Source organism: Oryctolagus cuniculus, chromosome 21, assembly GCF_051225735.1.
Source record: "Oryctolagus cuniculus isolate XC-2025 breed Fujian yellow rabbit chromosome 21, ASM5122573v1, whole genome shotgun sequence".
Taxonomy (NCBI): domain Eukaryota; kingdom Metazoa; phylum Chordata; class Mammalia; order Lagomorpha; family Leporidae; genus Oryctolagus; species Oryctolagus cuniculus.
In genome coordinates this window covers 34,662,732-34,684,340 of record NC_142887.1, presented here as the reverse complement: position 1 = coordinate 34,684,340, position 21,609 = coordinate 34,662,732, and the positions used below count along the sequence as shown (strand labels likewise).

The 21,609-nt window shown below is 65.2% G+C and overlaps 1 protein-coding gene across 1 annotated transcript; it reads right to left on the bottom strand.

Moving 5' to 3' along the window:
• Nucleotides 1-848: 848 nt before the first annotated feature.
• RTN4R (reticulon 4 receptor) lies at nucleotides 849-20,903 on the bottom strand. Its single transcript, XM_070066256.2, has 2 exons — nucleotides 20,410-20,903; nucleotides 849-2,517 (listed from the first exon to the last, which is right to left on the bottom strand). The coding sequence occupies exons 1-2, from the start codon at nucleotides 20,429-20,431 to the stop codon at nucleotides 1,097-1,099; spliced, it is 1,443 nt and encodes a 480-aa protein (XP_069922357.1). The 5' UTR covers nucleotides 20,432-20,903; the 3' UTR covers nucleotides 849-1,096.
• Between the last annotated feature and the right edge of the window lie 706 nt (nucleotides 20,904-21,609).

The window sequence follows — 21,609 nt, the reverse complement described above, 5'->3', positions numbered from 1 at the left end:
GTGAGCTTGGCTGCTGAGCCGGCCCCCCCTTCCTCTCCTCCTCCCCTGGGCTCCTGGCACCCAGGCCGCCCCCAGGCCATCTGGCTGCACCAGCAAGCTCCCCACTCCCTCCCCCATCCCGCAGCGCTCCCTCCTCCCCTCCCAGGCCTGCCTGTGGGGAGGGGGGGCCCTTTTTCCTGGGGAGCCTCCTGCCCCGCTTCCTGGCCCCTCCTGTTTCTCTTGCTTCCTCAGGGGCCAGGCCCGTGGGAAAGTGTCGAGTGTATTTTTACCTCTGCCGAGTGCCCTGTTTCCAAGTGCATGAGGTATGCGTGTGCGCACGTGTGTGTCCCGCTCTGCCAGTGCCTGCTTGCTTGCGCGTGTGCGGCATGTGTGTGCAGGGGCGTGCACGCCCACTGGGGCCCACACCTGGGGGTGCGGTGCAGTCTAAGTGTGGAAGGGCCTGAGGTCATGGGTCTCAAGCCGCCCCCTGCAGCTGTGGGGGCAGGGACCTCCCAGAACCCCATCCCCCCCAAGCCTCCTCCCCAGGGCTGCCCCAAGCCACATGGGGGCTGGGGTAGAAGACGCCAAGGCAGAGGTCCCCATAAAGGCAGCCACGCTGCACCCACCCGTGGGTCTCTGCCCAGCCTTCACTGAAGCCAGCAGGCTGGTGGCTGGGGGAGGGGTGGGGAGCGGTGGCATGGCCTCCTGGGTGTCACTCAGGGAGCTGACCTCAGCCCAAGACGCGTGGCCAGCTAACTCCCCTTCCCGGGGGATTGCCGGTCCCGTGGCCTCGACTGGGGTGGGAGGGAGCTTCCGTCCCCCTCACCACCCACCCACCAGCAGCGCCCCCATGGCCCGGAGCCCAGAGCTTAAGAAAAGAGCTCTTTATTCCACGTCGTCCGATATTTTTACACAAGTAAAATAAAATGCATATCTCTATATACCGCGGTGTGGGTGGGGAGGCAGCGTTCTGGAACAAATGCCGCCCTCCCAAAACCCTGTAAACATGGTGGCGTGGGGGGAGGGGCGGCTGGGCGGGTGCTGGCTGGCTGGCTGGCTGCGGCGTGGACGGAGACCCCGTATGTACAACCCACCCCCGCGCTGCTGAGGTCCTGGCTCAGCATGCCCCGAGCACCGTCCACAGCACCAACGCGGCCAGCCCGAGGCCCAGAGGCGCCAGGCCGCAGGCCAGGGCCGGCGCGGTGCCCGTGCCCTCTGCATCATCGCCGCCGCCGCCGCCGCCGCCGCCTCCCCCCGCGCCCGCCTGGGGGCCCAGGCGGCACTGGCTGCGGGTGCGGTTCTTGCGGGAGCAGCCGGGCCTCCGGGGGCGTGGGCCTGCGGTGGGGAGCCCCGGGGACTCGGCAGAGCTGGGCACGGTCCCAAAGGGGGAGTCGTTGATCTGCCTGGGGCGCGAGCCGTTGGCCGCTGGCGGATGCGGCGGCGGCGGGGGGCTGTCCCCGGGGGGCGCCCGGCCCTTGAGCGCGTTGCCGGCCGAGGCGGGGCTCCCGGCCTCCAACACCGAGGCCTTGGCCGCGCCGTCCGGCTGGCAGCACTTGGGCAGCGCCGGCGGGCCCTCGTCGGCGGGCGCGCCCGTGCGCATGGGGCGGTGGGGCCCGACGGCGGCCGTGGCGACGCAGCCTTCCAGGTCGCTGGCGGTCAGCCGTTTGAGATCGCGGCCAGCCAGGCGCGCGGGCAGGCTGCAGGGCAGCTCGGACGAGGACCCGCGGAACTGCCGCAGCCAGGCCCAGAGCGGGCGCGCGCGGCAGTCACACACCCAGGGGTTGTCATTGAGCCGCAGGTACTGCAGCGCCCGCAGCGGCGCCAGGGCCTCGGCGGGCAGCGCCGACAGGTTGTTGGCGAACAGGTAGAGCGTCATGAGGCGGCCGAGGTCGCGGAAGGCGTGCGGGTGCACGCGGGCCACGCGGTTCTGGTGCAGCAGGAGGCGGTCGAGGCTGTGCAGGCCGCGGAAGGCGCGCTCGGGCACGCTGGGGATGCGGTTGCCGTGCAGGAAGAGATGCGTGAGGTTGCCCAGGTCGCGGAAGGTGTCGTCAGGCAGCGCCTGCAGCCCGTTGTCCTGTAGGTAGAGGTACTGCAGGGCCGCCAGGCCGCGGAACAGGCCCGGCGCCAGCTCCTGCAGCCCGCAGCGGTCCAGGTGCAGCGTGTGCAGGCGGCTCAGGCCCTGGAACGTGGCGGGGTCCACGGCGCGCAGCTGTGCGTTGTCGCTCAGGTCCAGCTGCTCCAGGAGGGCCAGGCCGGCGAAGGCGGCCGCGTCGAGCCGGGCCAGCGCGTTCGAGTGCAGCCACAGGATGGTGAGGTTGCGGCAGGCGCTGAAGCCCGCGGCGGGCACCTGTGCAATGCGGTTGCCGTGCAGGAAGATGCGCTGGCTGGCGGCCGGGATGCCGGGGGGCACGGCCAGCAGGCCCTGCTGGGGGCAGCTCGTCGTCACCTTGGGCTCATTGTAGCATACGCAGGCGCCTGGGCATGGCGCCGCCACCCGCCAGGCCTGCAGCCACAGCACCCACGCCAGCAGCCGGCTCCCTGCGGGCAGACAAAGCACGGTGAGCAGGCAGGGGTCCCTGGAGAGAGGTTGAGGGTCCTGTCGGAGCCACATGGCTTACGTGTGGGAGCCATGTTTGGGGATCCCACCCACCCTACCTGATGCACGCGCGTGCACACACACAGGTAGGTGTGCCAGCTGCACGCATCCCCCCAAGCAGGGGGACTCCTGCTAGGTCACCCACAGACGCCATTTGGAAGATGCCCGGGATGGATGCTTATGCCTGCAGATAGCACGGTGGGGCTCCAGGGAACAGAGGGAGCCCCGTGGGCCCAGCTCCTGGCTCCTGCAGTAGGGGAGGGGCTGCAGCCCAATGGGGGCAGGGGCCCTGCAGCAGGACCCTGTGGGTGTGGGCCTGGGGGAGGGGGAGGGGGAGGGAGGCTGTGCTTACGGAAGCAGCTGCAGCCCCCAGCAGCTCTCTGCCTGCCTGCGGCACCCACCAGAGGCCAGGGCCGCCCCAGGAGCAGGAGCTGAGGGCAGAGGGGCCCTGGGGCAGGAGGGGGGGGGGAGGGGAAGAGGGAAAGCCTCTCCTCTCCCTGGCCTCATTCTCTGCTGTCTTCTCCCTGGGGGAGGAGTTCACTGCACGCCCCAGCTGCCCTCCCCAAGCAGGGACAGCCCGCACCTTCCCCTCTTCCTCCTCCAAGGGGCTCCCCATCCCCAGAGCTCACCTCACCAGCAGGGCCCACACCCCAGGGGCACGCTTCAGCCATGAGACCTCCCCCCCACCTTTGAATGCTGGGGTTCTTGCAGCCTTCAGTCAATTAAAACATGAATTCCCCCCTGCCCCCGCCACCCTGAGGGTTGTGGCTTATCAGCTCACACTTGAGTTATCGGCTAACACCTGCATTGACAACTAACACCTGCATTGACAGCTAACACCTTCCTTGGCAGCTAACTCAAAGCAGGATTCTGCAGACTGGAGGGGGCCGGTGAAGAGCTGGGGTTGGAGCCCAGAGGGAGGAAGGGGAGGACCAAGGGCCAGCTTCTCCCACGCCCACTAACTGTGACACCCCCCAGCCCCCCCCCCCCACGCACTGGGTCCCTGGCCCCACCGGGTCCCTTATGTCTGAGCTCCTGCAAGCCAGGTGTGCATGTGGTCACCAGGTTGGGTACATGCCCACAATCTGGCGCCCAGGGCCTGGGAGCAGCTCCCCACAGCTCCCCCTTCGGGGGGCCTCTGCCTGCCCCACTCCCAGCAGCTGTGCAGGAAAAGGTCCCCGGACTTCTGTTCAAACTGCGAATAACCCTCCTCCCCTGTTACGCCCCTCCCTGCCAGGGAAAGTAGGTCTGACCAGGGTCCTCCCCTGCTGTCCCTGAGGAGGATCCAAGCTATGGCCGCAGGAAGACCTGGGTGGGGGACAGTGGAGCCCACCTGAGCCGCCCACGCCCCGCCTCCGACCGAGACACGTGGTGACTACACCTGCCATACCGCCGTGTGTCCTGTGGATGGCTCCAGGCCTTGAACTTGGCCAGCGGCTGTTGGGGGCAGCTGACTCCATGGAGTAGTGCTCACCAGCCTGGGCCCTGCTGCAGGGTTGGGAGGGGTGGGGGTGGATGCTCTGGGGTCTCCGTCCAGAGGCCCCCATGCGGGGTGGGGATGGGGTGGCGGCTCTGGGCGCTCAGGCTTGGTTCAGTTCCTGGCTTTCCCAACTTCTGAGGGTTCCCGGGGTGGGCTCTCCTTGGCAGCTGCTGCAGCTGCCACAATAATTGGCTCCGGCCCGGGGCCCCCTTGGGGCTTGCCCGCTGGTCTCCATGGCAACCCTTCCGCTGCTGGGCGAGCAGGAGGGGGCATCTCCCTAGGATAATGATCCAACCCAACTTGGAGGCCTGGGTTCAGATTCCAGGCAGGGTCCCGGTGGGGGGCGGGGGCGGTGGACACCCAGGTGGGCGGTGGGAGGCCATCCCTTGACCCCACACCCCAGGGGCTGGATCTGGGGCTGCCCTGACTTCTTGCCTCCCGCTGTGGGATGCAGCCCTCTTCCCAAAGAAAAGCCCACTCTGCCCCCCCCCCCACCTTGGTTTCTGCAACCCCCAGGGGCCACAGGTCCCTGTTACATGCCCCCCCCCACTCCACCCTGGCTCAGCAGGAAGCCCTGTCCTCTGTTGGAGCCCAGGGTGCGGCCTCCCCTGAGTCCCCGCCCCCATTTGCCTAGTCTCATCCAGGGGCCACAGTGAACCCGGCCTGGCCCCGGCTCTCACGGAGAGAAATCGCTCAGAGCAGCTGCCCCCTCCACCCTGCTCTCTGGCCTCGCCCAGCCCTGCAGCCACCCCTGCACCAAGCCAGCCTGCGGAGGGCGGTGCTGAGCCTCCTGAGGCTCCCAAAGTAGCTCCCCCGTCCCCAGCACACTGTCCCGCCTCCAAAGCCATTGCTATCTCTGGAGTGTGTGTGTGGATGGGGCTGGGCCCTGGCTCAGGAGCCCGCCTGGGCATCAAGGCCACAGTGGAGGGGAGCAGCCAGCCTGCCTAGCAGTGCTGGGATTTCCCAAGGAGGGGCATGTGGCCAGGCAGTCTGGGCAAGCGCAGGACCACCCGGCCAGGGGCCCCGAGGCTGGCCGACACACTGCTCTCTGCCTTTTCCCTCCCCTCCCTCACCCCCCCAGGAGGGGGAGGAGTCAAGGGCCACAGGCAGCCCAGCTGGGCACCTGCCCGGTTCATCCAGGTTTGGACCACACTCAGGTTTCACTGCGGGAGCAGGGAGTGGGCAGGAGAGGAGGGCGGGGCAGAGAGGAGGGGTGAGACGGTGCAGGGAGAGGGGGGTGGACCAGGTAAGGGTGGGAGGCCTCCCAGCAGCGCAGCAGCCAGTGGACAGGCGGTGCTGGGTCAGCAGCTCACCTCCCTCCCTCCCTCGCTGGCTTGCTAGCTCACTCGGCAGCCACATCCGGGATTGCGCCTTTAAGTGTCTTCCCCGGCCAGCCCCAGGGAGAGGCCTCTGCCCGCCTTCTCCCCCCGCCCGCCCCCGGCCAGTGGCCCCAGTGCTCTGGCTCCCACCTCCCCCTGCCCCGTCCCCTGTCTTGCAAGGGGCTGCGGAAACCCCCACCCCACCAGGTGGGTGCAAGAATGGATGAGTCAGCACCAAGGAGCTGCGGACAAGGAGCTTTACAAATCAGGAAACTGAGGCAGCGAGTGGCCAAGCCCTGCCTTGTCCCCAGCCCGAGCCGGTCCAGGGGCGGGGTGTGGAGCTGCAGGGGCACTGCGGACGGTGGCCTCCTGCCTCTGCCGTCATGGGTGCTGGGAGGTGACTCCCAGCTCTGAGCTGCTGCGCCTCCTCTCCTCTCCCCCACCCCCCTCAGCCTGAGTTGGGGCCGGGACGTGGTCAGCTGGGGGATTTCTCAGACACACAGCCATGTCCCTGTGAAGTGGCCGCCACCGCTGTCACAGACCACAGCTCAGCATACCCAGGCCAGAAATAGCTCTGGGTGGGGGCGGAGGGGCCGGGAGGCCCCAGCCTCTCGGAGGGTCAGGGCCCCCCTCCCTGCGGCTGCTCCCTATCCTTGCGGCCGGCTGCCCACCACTGATTCACCCCTCCCCCGCCCATCTGTCCCCTCAGCCTCCCCAGCTTCTCACATGCACCCCCCTTCCCTCCCTCCCTCGGGCCTGTCCTTGGGCCCACAGACACGTGCAGGCTGCCTGCCATCCCTGGCGTTTCCGGTGCTCTTCCGGGAGCTGGGAGCAGGAAGGGTGGGGGGGCCGGGGGTGTCAGTGCATCCCCAGGAGGCCCTGCGTCCCCTGCCGCCGGGGCCAGGGCAAGGGGAGACCAGGTCCTTACCAATGCAAGGTCACCCCCAGTGTCTGGAGGGCCCCTGGACCCAGCTGCACACAGTGAGGAAACTGAGGCACGGCATGGGCAGAGACCTGGCCAAAGTCACGGAGTGCCAAGGGCCCTGCTTCCGGACTGCCCTTGGGTGCACCCTCAGCCCCTGGCGCCCATCCGTCCTGCCCCACGGCACACAGCTCACCCATGACGGCAGCCCATACAGGCACTTGTGGATCCTGGATCTGCGTCCCGCCTTGGTCTGCTACTGGATTTCCCCAGGGGCTCAAGTTTACGGACCCATTTTACAGATGGGGAAAAATGAGGTTTGCTGGGAGGTGGGGGGTGGGGAAGGAAGCCACCTGCTGACAGCCCCAGTGAGGGGCACTCATTGAAAGACCTCACTGGGTAGCAGAGGGCTGGCCCCTACCCTGTCACCCCACCCCTAACCGGAGCCGTATTTCTCAAAGCAAAGTTTCCAGCACCCTAAGAGGGCCACCCTGCCTGGGCTCTTCTCAAATCAAGGTCACTGAGGCTGGTGAGGGGTGGGGCCAGGGACCCCCGGGGAGGGGAGGGGTGGGAGGAGCCGGCTGCTCAGTGAGCCTCACTCCTTTCCCTAGCAAGGAGCCAGGTGGGCCCCTGCTCCCTGTGGGAGGGGGGCCCACAGGTGGCCACCTTGCTGCCCAGAGGGGCCACAGAGGCCTGAGCTGGCCCCGGATGCTGGGGAGAAGCCAAGAGCCACCGCCAGTGTGAGGAGGGGCCTGTCCCTTCCCCACTGATGCTCAGCTCCCCAGGACCCCCATGCTGCCAGCATGCCTCTCCCTCCTGGGCACCCCGCCAAGCTGTCCACGCACACTCACTGCCTGATCTCGTGGAGAAAGCGGTCTCGTGATGGGGGGATGTGTCTGTGCTCATCGCGGGCCTGCAGCTAATTCAATCCAGCGGCCAGCACAGGCTCGGGTCCCCAGGGAGGTGCGGGTGGAGGGGCTGGACTGGCCCCCCCACCTGCCCACCCTGACTCCGCCCAGGTGTCCCAGGGTGCTGGGCGCTGCCCTGCATCGGGCCCCACATCCTCTCCCAGGTCTGAGCCCCAGCCCCCTGTGTGGTCCCCTGGGATTCTGGCCATCAGCGGAGGTGCAGGAGCGCAGTGTGTGTGATCAGGGTGCACACGGTTCAAGCACAAGCCTTAGCCTTGGGCTGCTTGGGGGTGGGGGGGGCGGGGCCTGGGCAGGGAAAGAGTCTGGGTGGGGGTGGGGGCAGGGAGGCACAGGTGTGCCAAGCAGCTGGGGGCTGCTGGGACCAGGAGCCGAGGCCAGGCAGAGGGTCTGCTCTGCACTGCAGTGGGAAGACGCCGCCGGCCTGTTCTGGCACTCTCGGCACTTGTACAACATGACCGACAAGGCAGGCGGGCGGCCTCTGCCCAGGCAGTGTCTATTATGCGATGAAGACACAAGGGGAGAGTGATCAGCCCGTCTGGCCTCTCGGTTAGCAGCCTGGCGGTTAGCAGAGGAGCTGCGCTGTCCCGGCACAGCCCAGCCCAGCATTCCCACCCCACCCTTGCAAACCCTCCCGGCCGGCCGTGTCTACCCTGGGCCAGGCAGGGCAATTTGAAACAGCTGGGGGCGGCACACCTGGTGAGATGGAGACCCTGGGTGGGGGGGCAGTGGCACCAGGAGCTTTTGAGGAAATCAAGAGGCAGCCACGGGGCTCCCCATGAGATGCCCCCACTGGAGCTGCCTCCAACCAAAGCCAGAGCAGACCCCTCCTCATCAGAGCCAAGGGCCCCGGTGCCTCCTGTCCTAATGGCACCTGTGCATTCGCGCACGGCCCACGGCTGCACCTGCTGTCCCGCGATCCGGGTGGGTCAGTATCTCATGGGGGCTGGGGGCGGCTGCGAGCAGAGAAATTCCAAGGAAAAGCACTTATTTTGCCTGACAGGTTCACATGCAAACAGGCATGAGAGGATAAGTTAAGAACACAGAGAAGGCAACAGGGACAGGGTCTCCAGGCTGGGGAGGAGGTGCCGAGTGACAGATGACAGTGCTCAGCGGCGAGGGATGGGGGCAGGGGACGCAGTCTCTGGCTTCACTGAGGCAGAGGGAGTCTGGCGTCCGCGGCCCCGCCACCCTCCTCCAGCCACCTCCAGGGACCCTGCGGTGGCACCGGCCAGGTCCCACGGAGGGGCCCGTGGAGCCGCACCAGCTGGAAAGGGCAGGGTTGACGCTGGTTTGACTACAATGGGCCTTCACAGCTAAAAACAAGCAAATGGAAGACGGGGTCCAGGAGAGTCGAGAGGTGCGAAGTACACGCCTCCTTAAAAGTGGACTGCCCTCCACCACCCCAGCTGGCCTCACGCCCGCTTGCTCCTGTAGACCCACAGCCTGGAACATGAAGGAAAAAGGGACAGTGGAGGCCTCTGCTGGCCTCATGATGATCAAGGTCATTGTCACCATCACCACCCTTATCACCCTCATCCTCACCACCACCACCATCATCCTCACTATGACCCTTGCCCTCACCACCATCACCCTTCCATCACCACCACCATCTTCACCATCACCTTCATCCTCAACACCACCACCATCATCCTCACCATGACCCTCACCCTCACCACCATCACCACCACCATCCTTACCATGATCATTATCACCACCATCTTCATCTTCACCATCAACACCCTTCTATCACCACCACTACCATCCTCACCATCCTCACCCTCATTATTACCATCATCATCCTTACCACGACCATCGTTATCACCATCATCTTCATCCTCACCACCATCTTCGTCTTCACGACCACCATCATCCTTACCACGACCATCACCACCACCATCTTCACCATCATCGCCCTCATCATCACCACCACCATTATCTCCTAACAACCATCATTATCACATCTTCATCATCTTCATTTTCACCCTCATCACCCTCATCACCACCACCACCATCATCCTTGCCACAGCCATTATCACTGCCACCATCATCTTCATCCTCACCACCACCACCACCATCATCCTTACATTATCACCACCATCCTCACCATCATCATCCTCACCATCACTCTTCCATCACAACCACCCTCTCCGCCGTCATCATCCTCACCATCATCCTCACCACAACCATCATTATCACCACCAACAACCTCACCACCACCACCACCACCACCATCATCATCATCACACCAGCCGCACTCAAACCCCTTGTATCTAGGGCACCCTTGGGCTGAACTTGGTGCCACCTGTTCTACGGCTAGCTTCACACAAGGGCAGAGGTGGGTGAGTGGCAGGCCAGTGCAAGTGGACACCAGATGTCCCTGGGCTAAGGCTTGGCCCAAGGATGTCCCATCTGGCACTGGTACCTGGAGGCAGGGCTTCTTTGATGAGTAAAATCTATCTCTTAGGGTGGTCCTACTGGTCCGCCTCTGAGTCTGGCCCCATACTACTAAGGTGGAGACACCAGTGGCTCGGTACTTAACTCCTCCAGGGCCCCGGAGATGCTGCTAAGCCTGGAAACCCCACTGAGCACCCCCTGGTCCCTGTGTCACACCTGGTGCCCACAGGTCACACCATGCTAGCCCCATCTCAGGCAAGGAGCCCACCTCTGCCCCGGCAGACTCAAGGCCACTCTGGACTGGCTCTGCATTTGTCCAGGGGGTGCTGCAGGCTAGAGCCTGGCTGCCAACCTTCCCCAAGCTGTTTCCCTGCCACCTGCCCCCATCCCAGCCTTGGCAGACAAAGGGGGCTCACAGACCGGTGCAGAGCCCAGAGAATCTCAGGGAGCAGGGAGGCTCACTTCACGGGAAACCCCCTACTCACACACACACACACACGTCAGGTGGCTGGAGTGTCCCAGGCAATGCTGATGGTGGCACACCCAACCCAGAGAGACAGAGCCATCTGTGTTACAGCCAGAGATGGCAGCAGCAGAGAGGACACTTCATGAGGGGCAGGGAGCAGGGTGGCAGCCGAGAATGCCAAGCCCTCGCTCAGCAAAGCTCCGACCAGCTTCCCTCCTAAGGGTGACCAGAACACCAGCAACCACCAGGAAAAGGCACCCACGCAGAAGAGGGGCAGACATGAGAAGAGGTGGCATCCTCCCAAGGGTGGAAGGGGATTTACATCCAAAACAGGGTGCTATGAGCAAGGAGCCGTCAGAGAACGCGAAAGAAGACCTGGAAATTAAAAATAGAATCGCTAAAATTAAAAAAAAATCAATAGAAGACTTGGGGAAACAAGGTCAAGAGACTCTTACGATCAGGAAACAAGAGCACAAGAAAGGGTGAATGAGAGAAGACAACCCAGGCTGGTGGTCTGTCTTAGGAGTTGCAGAGAGAGAACAAACAGAGGGAAAAAGTTACCAGAGAAAGTCACTCAGAGCCCAGGGCCAGGGAGCTCATGGTGAGGACGCAGGGCGTCTGGGAATCGAGAGCAGAGGAGGAAACGCTGATTACAAATGAACGGTGCAAGGTGGCCCTGGGTGAGGATGAGAAAATGAAAACGGCCTTGAACCACTTGCAATGGGGAACACTGGGTCCAGCCAACCCAGCCTCAACAAGCTTGCAAGCCCGAGATTCATCACTCTGCTCTCCTTGAGGTAACTGGCATTGTGCTTCAACAAAGCCAAGAACGCCAACCCAGAGAGAAAAACCACGGGGCCTCAATAGGTGATGGAGGGAAGCCATGGGGTAACAGGATAAGGGCAGGGTAGGGTGGAAAATGAGAGACCCAGCAGAAATCCCGATGTGGGGAAGAGAAGCATCCAAGAAAAAACCAAAGGCAACTGTAAACCCCGGGGAAAAACAAAAGGCCGTGTGTGAGAGGCAAGGTCACCAGAATCACTTCCCCTTCCACCCACGGCAGGGTGATGGAGAGCACCTCTGTGACCTGGGTTGGAAAACACAGCCTGGAGATTGAAATGAAGGCGGCAGTATAGCCATGCAGTGCAGCCAGGGGCTGCAGTATAAGAACCTGAGAAATGTGAAGTTTCCCATTGGTAGAGCCAAGGAGGGGACAGGGGCTATGGCAGCTGCCTCCAGGGACCACCAGGGCAAAGTCAATCTTGAGACCACCCACTTAGGACTGGCTGTGGGGTCTTAACCTTTGTGAGATACTGTTGACCCAAATGTTGTGGCTATAAAAACAACTGCTGAGTTTGCACTGAAATCTCAGTAATAAATAGAGAGAGAGCACACCTTCCAGGGGGTGGACACAAACGTGGGTTATGGCAGTGGGTGCCTCCGAGGAGCTGCAGGAGACAGAGGGGGCTGCCGAGGGGTGCAGAAGCACCAGGATGCACTGCCCAGGGTGCCTGGCATCTGGTGCAGGGAACTGCCCGTGTTCTGCAGCCCCCTGCTCAGCTGAGGGTAGCGGAGGATTTATCTAGGTCTCCCAGGACGCCCTGGGTGCTCGGATCCAGAGGCCTCTGCAGCCCAGACACTCGAACAGGCAGCCTCTGCCCTAAAAACCCAGCTCTGCACTTGAGGCTTTCACTGCTGGCCATGTAGCCCATCCCCCTCCCCCACATCCACCTGCCCCACACCACTGGCCCCGCCTCACTGTCACAGGCCCCACCTCCCATTCATGGACAAGTGCCCTATCCCACATAATGCCTGAGCAGTCAAATTCCACCCCACCCCTGGTGGGGGCAGGGGCTGGGGTAGGGGTTTGGCAAAGCTCGGATCCCACGTTGGAGTGCCACGGTTCCGTCCCTGGCTGTAGCTCCCGACTCCAGCTTCCTGCTAATGCAGACCCTGGAGGCAGTGGTGATGGCTCAAGTACTTGGGTCTCTGCCACCCACATGGAAGATCCCGATGGAGGTCCTGACTCTGAGCTTCTGGCCCAACCCTGGGCGTTGCAGGCATTTAGGGAGTGAGCCAGTGGAGCCAGTAGGGGATCTCTCCTCTCCTCTCCTCTCCTCTCCTCTCCTCTCCTCTCCTCTCCTCTCCTCTCCTCTCCCCTCCCCTCCCCTCCCCTCTCCCCTCCCCTCCCCTTCTCTCTTCTCTCTTCTCTCTTCTCTCTTCTCTCTTCTCTCTTCTCTTCTCTCTTCTCTTCTCTCTTCTCTTCTCTCTTCTCTTCTCTCTCTCTCTCTCTCTCTCTCTCATAAATCTAGCAGGGACCACCTTGCCCTGGAGCTGGGATCTGCCGCCCCTGGGCCCTGTTCCTCCCTGGCTGAAGGCATGCAGGCCCTGCAGCCGAGCCAACGGCAGCAGGCAGGCCAGGGTGCCAGGAATAAGTAATTGCTCTTTTATTAACGAGTGATAAATTATTCCTATATGATCGTGTGTGATAACTCCTCCTTATTTAAATCCATTTGGGTTGGAAATACTCAGCGGTTTCTCACCTGTGCCAGTGGGAGGCCCTGGGAGCCGCTGAGGCCGCCTCCTGGCAGAGGAGGGTCAGCTTCTTTCACAGCACCAGTGCCCACGGCCGGGCCATTGGGGGGGCCCTGGCGTCCCCCCCAGGGGGTTGGGGCCACCCTGACCTTTACACCTCCTCACCCCTGAGAGGACACAGCTGACAGTCAGCTGGCCTCTCTGCTCAGGTCACCCCGGGGTTGTTCACCAGGCCCCCTCACCCCGCACCTGCTCCTAGCTGGAAGGCCAGGGAGGCCTGGTGATGGAGTCCAGCAGGTGCTTCCTCCATGGAGGTCACGAAAACCCGATCCACACCCCGCCAACCACTTTGGGGTTTCTGCAGTGGCAGCAGTGACACCCCCTGATGATGCCCAGTGGACTCGGGGTGGGACCTCTCCAGACAAAGCCCTCCCCTCCGGGGGAGTGGCGTTTCAAGGAGGAAGTGGGTGGGGCCTCAGCCAGGAAAATGGGGGATGAAAAGACCCAGTCAGATTACTGGAGCACCACGAGGCTCACCCAGGGCGGGTGTGCTGGGTGCCCAGGAAGGGCCCGCTCCCCACGGGTCTCTCCCCTGTCCCCAGGAACCACTGCCACTCTCACCCTACACAGGCGACAGCCCCATCTCCAAGGTCAAGTTGCAACCAGTCAGGTGGGCACCCTTCCTCAGGGGGCTCCTCTCCCCCTGAGACCCCTGCCTTCCACCCCTCGGAAGGCAGGATCACCCCCAACCCTCCCCCACCCACACCTCAGCCTCACCCCGGCTGTGTCATCCCAGACCTGCAGGAGCCTGGCTGGGGTCACAGCCACAAGCTCCCAGCTGGGGGGACTGCGGAGTGGCCTCTCAGCAGAGCACTGCCCTCTAGGGGGCGTCAGATGGCCGTGCCTTTGCCTCTGTGCCCTGGCTGCAGGCATTGGGGAGGGGGCCCCGTGGGGTTAACGGGCTGTGTGTGTGTGTGTGTGTGCCCCTCCCCCACCTGCCCACCTCGGTGGTCCCCCCCCCTCGCCCGGCCTCCGCTCCGGCTGGGCAGGCAGGCGGTGAGGAACTGAGTCCATTAGGGCCACCATCTGTCTCGGCCGTGACGGGTCCTGGCGGTGACATCCGGGGAGCTACGTCCATGGAATATCTTTATGGCGAAGAGTTTTTCTTTGGCCAATTTTCGAGCAGCAAGCTAGACACTTGTCACACCTGTCCCTGCGTCAGCCCTCTGCCTGACACAAATTGGGGCTGAGGCAGGGAGATGAAAGACGGGCCCGGACATGGCCCAGTGTGCAGGGGCCACGTGCCAGGCCATGGGGGACCACGCAGCCGCAGGCGGGCCTCCCGCTGGCCCATGGAGGGCGGGGCACAAGTACCTCCCTCCCCCAACCTCTGCTCCCCTGCCCAGGGCCTGCTGGGGGGCTCACTCCACTCTCTCCCCTGCAGCGGGGCTATCCTGGGACTTAGTGGCTGAGGGCTACCCCCACCCCCAGCCAGCAGCTCCTCTTTAAGACCTGGGGTGAGATCTTAAAGGATCTCACGGTCCTTTCCACCCCTCCCCCCACTCCTGCTGGCATCTCTCTCCTGGGCACCTCCTGGAATCTTGCTGTGGGGCGGGCAGGGGAAAAGGGGGTGGTCTTGGGGCCTGAGGACATCACAAGACCCTCTCGTCCCCCTGTAGCCCAGCACAGGCCTGGCCTGGAATGACTGCCAGGATGGATTTGCCCAGAGACAGAAGAAAGAGGTGAGTGCCCCCCCGGGGGGCTTCCCCCATGGCGAGGACCTGCCCAGGGCTTGCCCACTGGCACGCAATCCTGCTACTTCCTCTGGTGGCCCAGCCTGGAAATTCTGCTTCCAGCCAAATCTTTGGGGGAGGGGGGCAGGTGTTTGCAGCGGTGAGGGAGGGGGAGGGGGAGGTCACAGCCATGGGTGCAGGTGGCATGGCAGAGGATCAGGCAGGATCGGGATAGCCAGTCCCTCCCACGGCACCCTGAGACCAGCGCACAGTGCACCTGGGACAGGTGCCTCTGCGAAGCAAAGCATCGGGCATCTGGGGGGGACCTCACTGAGCAGTGAGCAGCGCCCCCTCGCTGGACCTAGAACCCCAGCCTTCAGTGACACCTGGGCAGCGGACCAACACATCCCTGCCTCTCCTTAGGTGGTTGGGCACCCTCCAGGCCGGCAGGGAGAGGCGGCTCTGGATGAGGAGTCCTCTATGCCCCTCCAGCTCAGCGAGCACCCGCCTGGCCACACCTGCCTGCCTGGGTTCCAGCCTGGGGCCCCCAGGGCAGTGTCAGGCCTGGAACTGGGGGGCAGTACCCCCCCCAACACACGCCAGACTCCACCTTCATGACACGCATGGGACGCAGCCAGCCTGGAGCCCCTGGGCAGAGCAGCCCTTCTGCCAACTGGTCTGCACCTGCCACGCCTGCACGGGGTGGCCGGTGAGGTCCCCTCACTGTGCTGGGCTCCTCGTACCCTGGTGCCAGCCAGGGCTGTTTGGGGGCCATGGAGATGGCGAGGCAGGCACAAGTGCCAGGCACTGGGGGTCATGGGGCTTCCCCCCATCCCTGCCCTACACCAAGGGTAGAAGACAGGGTTCTGACATGAGACCTCAGGCCCAGCGCAGGAGTGGCCCGGGAACATCCAAGGGAGCTCAGAGCCTGGATGCAGGATGGGATGGCAGGCAGGAACTGGGCAGCGTGGGTGTCAGTGGCCGTGGGCCCAGGAGTGGGTTGGTCCCTCCACGATGGATCAAAGGAGCCAGGGAGCAAGGTAGACTGGACACTGCACTTGCCCTTGGGGATGGGTGGGGGAAGGGGGCCAGGACCCTGGGGCCTGGATGTCATCAGATAGGCTGAAATGGGGGATGGGGAGCTCCCAGATGGGAGTGGGAGCAGCCTCGGGAGCCTGCGACCCCACCCCATCCAGCCACGCAGGCTCTGTGCCCCGTGGGGAGGCACTCATCACTTACCAACAGAACCCTGGGACGGAGCGCCGGCCCAGAGGTGGGGAACTGGCCAGGCTGGGCGTGGTGTGGGAGCTGGGGGCCGGGCATTCCTAGCTGGCCTTGAACCCACCTCTGCCTTCTTCCATGTCCTCTTTGCTGTGAGCCTACTGTGCGCATGGGCGGGGCGGTTTGCTCCAGGCCCTGGGGCTGCCATGGGTGCCGTGGGGCCGCCCCTACTCCCTGAGAGTCCCACACCTCACACTCCGAGGACTGGGGACGTCTTCCCACCCACGAGGGCGCTCAGCCGGGCAACGCCACCGCCTCTGGTCAACAGCCGTGGATTACAGACGAGGCCTTCGGTGGCTGAGGGAAGGGCAGCCCTGCCCAAGGTCACACAGCAAGCCGGTACTGCAGGGCCGATCCCTATGGCTGCCCAGGCCCGAGGGAGGAGGGGACTTCTGGCAGGTCCTCGAGCCGGGCCCCATCTGGGCCCTGGCAGGAGGCAAAATAAAAAGCACCATTCTGTCAAGGTCACGGCAGCCAGGACAGATCCAGGTGCTGGGGACCCAGGCGAGCCGGGGCAATCTGGGAGGGCTCCCAGGAGGAGGCGAAGGGCCTGAAGCCCTGCCCTGGCTTGAGCCCCTGGCGGCTGACCCCACCCTCCCACTCCACCCCTCTCAGCCCCCACCCCCCACCAGCATTCCAGCCCCTTCCTCGGCAGGCCCCTCGCCCAGTTTCAGCCTCGGCCTGACATTTCCCGTGACATTTGCTGTAAAGAAATAGAGTTATAAACCCAAAGGTTAAATTTGCACATCGCTCGGCGCTGCCGGGAGAAGCCGTGGTCCCTCCACCCACAGGGTGTCCCGTGCGTGCGTGCGTGCGTGCGTGCCGGGACCTGTGTGGGATGGCCCACCCAGGCCAGGGCCCCAGGAATCCAGCCCCCAAGGGACCTCAGCCACCAGTCTCCCAACCAGCTTCCTGGACACACCGTGGGAGAGGGCGCTGCCCACCCTGCTCCCAACCCAAGGGGCCCCCAGCCGCCCTGTGGTTGGCAAAGGAGCTCCGTTAGCACCGCTTAACTCAGAAAAACCACAAAACCCTTGTTCAATACCCACCAACAGGCCGCAGAGCTGCGACTCCAAGGAGCCACGAGGCGTGGAAACACCAGGTGCCCAGGGGCACGCCGGGCAAGCTGCCCTGGGCCAAGCTAGGTCAGGCCCTATCACCCCACGTCCCCGGGCTCTCCTTCGAATGGGGCTCAGGACTCCCCTGCCTCGGCACACCTGCAGCCTTCACCATTCAGCTCCCCCGCCCCGGTCTGGCTACCCTGGGAACATCCTCGGGCCAGGGGTACCTCCATCAGATGGGACCTAGTGAACCCGCAGTGCCCCGCCCCATCCCCCATCCAGCCCCGGCAGGACAAGGAGGCAGGGCTCACGTGGAGACAGGAAGAACGCATGACTAGGCGAGGCCAGAGGCTGGGAGGAGTGGGCCGGAGGGAGGTGGCCAGGATGCCAGCTGGTGTCCTGGTCACCACCCACTGCATCGCCCACCGGGCCAACCGGGAGGGCAGTGGGGTCAGGCCCTGCTGCTGCCTCCTGGGAAAAGGGCTCTACGGGGCAGGAGGTGCCTCTGCCTGGGGTAGGGGTGGGATGTATCCACCCCTCGGGGTCTTCCAAGGATGAGGGTCCACGTGCGCCAGCCGACAAGCCCGTGATGCTAGAGAACACGCAAACTGTTTTAAAACAGAGCGACAAAAGAAGACACAGCAGCACACACACACACACCCGGCGTCGTGGGGCCCAGCCAGGCCCACGTGCTCCAGGATGGTATAAGGGGTGCAGCGTGGTGGGAGGAGAGAGGGGGAGGGCACAGTGTGGATACCACCCCGTCTCCCCAGCCAGACTTCCTTATCCAAGACAGCAGGGATAACACCCTCCCCGTGCCTGGCTCAGAGGAGGGTCTGGCGCACGAGGGGTGGGGGGAGTGAATGAATGAGCAGCTATGAGCAAACACAGTCGCTGGTTGGGATCTGGCCGTGGGGAGGATGCCCATGACCTTGGCCGGGCTGTGGGTGCAGTCAGACCACAGGGAGGGAGGCTGAGGGGTGCAGACGCTAGGCCCTTGAGAGGGCTTGTGTGGGAGCTGGAGAGGCAGGCAGGTGGCCAGCAGGTCTTGGTCTGGCTCCTACAGACATGGCCATGGGTGGCCAGGGAGGGTAGGGCTGGGGCGGGAAGGGGGTGGAGGAATGGACTTCAGTGACTAGGCATATAGCCAGGTGCCAGGAGCCTTGGACAGGGCCAGGGTGGGGGCTCACCTGCACACACTCACTCTCACTCACACACACACACACACACACTGGGATGCACAAGCTGAAGCTTCCCTCTGCCTGCTTGCGGGGCCTTTCCTCCTTCCTCCCTGCACCCACCCCTCCCTGTGTTGCACCGGTTGCCACGGGCGCCCATGCCACAAGGCCAGGCCTCCAGGGCCAGGTGGGCAGTGAGGATGGGCTGTTGTCTGACAAGGACGGGAAGGGGAAGGCAAGGCCAGGACTTGGACGGCTGGGCTGGGGGGTGGGGCGGTGATGGCCCAGCATGTCTCTCCCAACCTGGACACCAGCAGACAACCCCCCGGGCCTCTCCACCAGCTGCTGGGAGCACCCCCCGCCCCCCGCCCAGTCTTCCAGTAAAGCAGGCCCCGGCCCTCAACTTTCCAGGGCTGGACCACGGCTGGGCCAGACTTCCCCTCCCACCTCTTGGGGACCACAGGAAGAGGGCTGGTTCTGATTGAACCCTGGTACCACAGGGAAACTGAGGCTCAGCTGATGGGGGCAGGCCTCTGCTGGTGAGGGGCAGAGCAAGGGGCTGCCCCGGCTTGGGAAACAACCCCCCAGCCCCCCTCCGCATCCCCCAGCCCTCCCACCCCCACGTGCCTGGGGCCTGCCTCTGTGGGCTCTTCCTGTCCCATCTGCAAACGGGTCCCGTCACAGGACACCCTCCCCCCCCCCAGCCAACCTACTTAACTCCTAGCACAGCCTGCAAGGGTGACCTGCAGGTGAGGGGACGCCGGCTGGGGAGGGGTGGGTGGGGGAGTCAGGGAATGTGGCCCCCTCACCACAGCTTGAGGGGAGTCACCAGCACCACTCCCCCCGTCACCCGATGCCAGCCTAGGAGCCACCCACTCAGCACCCTGCACAATACCTGAGGCAGGTGAGGCTGCCACGGAACCAGGCGAGGTGGCAGAGGCGGGGCCTCCCTGGGGTCATGCCGGGTCAGCTGCCCCCAGCCGGCCTGACGCGCAGTGGCCGCCAGCGGTCCAGGGTCTGCCCTGGCTGTCACAGTGCAAATCTCAGGAGTGGAAACTGGTCTTCTCTATCCACATGGGATCCAGCCCCCACCCTGCCCTCCAGCCCCGTGCCCCAGGACACAATGGCCCCAGCACTTTTGGGGAGACCCTGCATCTCACGCCCTGGGCTGGGGATCCCTAACAAGCCCCGGACACACATTCCCGGGGATTCTGCTCCAGATTCCGGCAGAAGCCGACCACAGGCTGCCTGGACACACACGGGGACCTGCACTCCAAGGCAGAGACATATGCCAGTGCACCTGCGGGCACACACACACACACACACACAGAGCAAGCTCCACCTGCACACAAAAGCCTCAAGGGTTGTGATGGCCAGAAGCCCTGGACGGGTGGGGCGGAGCGGTTTCCAGCCCCTCCGTAGCCCTGGCTGCCCACGCCAGCGTGTGGGCGTGGGAGTGGGTCTCGCTGAGGAGCCCCAGCATGTGCCAAGCATGGAGACCGCGGCAGGCGTGCTGCGTGGCACACGCATGTGTGTGTGTGCATGGCTGTGGGCGTGCAGGTGGGGGCGATCACACAAATATGCACCCCCCCCGAGTCCCGCGTGTGTGCGCGCACCTAGAGTGCCCGTGCATGTGCACACTGGGGCCCGGCTTGGCATGCGTGTGCAAGCGTGCGGCCCCGTGTAGCCACGTGCACGTGCGAGAAAACGTGTGTGCAGCCTGCGGCACCACTGTGGACATCAGCAGGGCAGGCAGGGCTGGGCACCTGGGAGCCCACTCCAAGCAGGGCCCCAGCCACCCCTCCCTTCCCAGCCCACCCTCCCGGCCCCCGCTGCAGGGACTGCATACCCGGTGGGGGAGGGGTCTCACCAAGTCAGCCAGGGAGGGGTTGCTGCCAGCCCCCCGCCTGTAGCCCCCCACCCCAGCCGCAGGAACCCTCCAGCGCTGATGGAGGGGGCTCGCCCACTCCTCTCACAGTGTGGGGTGCAGCACTGGGGCGGCCCCGTCCTCCACGCCCTCTGCTGCTGCCAACACCCCCACCCATCCCGCTGCGGCCCGACCCCGGAGAACCGCGAGGGTCTGAGCCGAGCGTCCTGAGCCTGGTGGGGGAAGAGGCACCTGACGGCACCCCTCCCCACACCACCCACCTCCGCGCGGCACCCACATTTCTGCAACCCCCCCCGCCCATTAACCCCTTCGCGGCCGGGGCGCTCCGAAGCCCGACCCCGCCCTTCGAACCCGCAGCCCCCAACTCGGACCCGGACCCTGGCTTCCGGGACCCCCAGACCCGCCGCCCGGCCCCCGCCGGCGCCGGCAACTTTCCCGGGGAGCTGCAACTTTCCGTGCGGCCGCCGGCGGCTCCGCCCTCCCGGGGCCGGCCGCCCGCGGCCCCAGCCCGGCGCGCCACTGCGGTGGCCCCTCTCGGCAGCCCCGCGACCCTCCCCCTCGGCCGCGGCAGCCCCGCGTGGGTCCCTGCGGCGCCCCCAGCCCCGCCGGCCCGGGCGCGGCGCAGCACGGCGCGGCGCGGACACTCACCTCTGGCCGACGCCCTCTTCATCTTAGGGGTCGGGTGGGGCGCGTCGGGACCCAAAGTCGCTTCGGGGCGCGCGCCCGTCTCCCCGCGGCCGGGTCCGCATCCAGGCGCCGCCGCTCCGGCCCGGCCCCGGCCCGGCCGCGGGACGAGGCTCGGCGCGCTCCGCTGCGCTCCGCCCGGCTGGGCTCGGCTGGGCTCGCGGGCCGCGGCGCGCAGGGCGAGGGCGGCGGCGGCGGCGGCGGCGGCGCGGGCCGGCGGCGGATGAATGTTTTATGGGATCATGTGGTTCGACGCGCGGGGAGGAAGCCGCGCGGTACCCGCGCCGCCGCCCGGGCCGGGGCGGGGCGGGGCGGGCCGGGGCGGGGCCTCGCTGTGGGGGCGGGGCGCTCACCTGGGCGCGGGCGCAGGTGCCCGGGCGGGGGCGCGCGGCGCGCGGCGCGGGGCTGGCCGGGGGTGCGGGAGGCGCTCAGCCCGCCCGGAGAGCACGGGCGCCGCGCGGCCCCAGACAAAGGCGGCGCATTCGTGAACAGGCGGCGGCCCCTGCAGGCGGTCGCGGGGATGGCGGCGCGGAGCAGGCGGGCGGGGGCGCGGGCTGCAGGGCGTGGCAGCGCGCGAGGTGGGGAGGAGGGCGACCGGTTTTCCGCTGGGGGCCCTGGCTGCCTGGCCCTCTCTCTCCTTCCTTGCTGGCGCAGAGTCCTGGAGTCGCCACCCGTAGCCCCATTTTTCAGTAATAAAACTTGAGGCTCAAAGTTGGTGAGCCCACACGCCTTGGGAGAGGGGCTCTGTTTACCATCCTGGATAAGGGGCTCAGGTCGGGTCCCCTCACCCAAGGCTGCCTCCAAGCCCTCCTGCTGAGTTCCCTTCTACCAACCCAGCCCCTGCTGTGGGGCGCGAGAACCAAGTGACACCCCCCACCCCATGCACACATGCACAGGTGTCTCACGTCTCATATGCCCCAGAATCCACCTAGCTCCACGCATGTGTCCCTGAGTGTATCCATGTGCCTTCAGCTCACCACCAGGCCAGTGTCACTGTGCGTCCTTAGCCCCCAGGGCCCCACGACTCCAATCCCTGTGGGTGGGTGGACACTTCGTGGGTGGCCCCTTGGGTGTGTGGACACTCACAGTCACCTTTCCAGTGGGTTCTGGGGGGGAGGGGCGCCAGGCCAGCTCTTGAGGGGCCTCAGTGAATTCTCCCCTAGC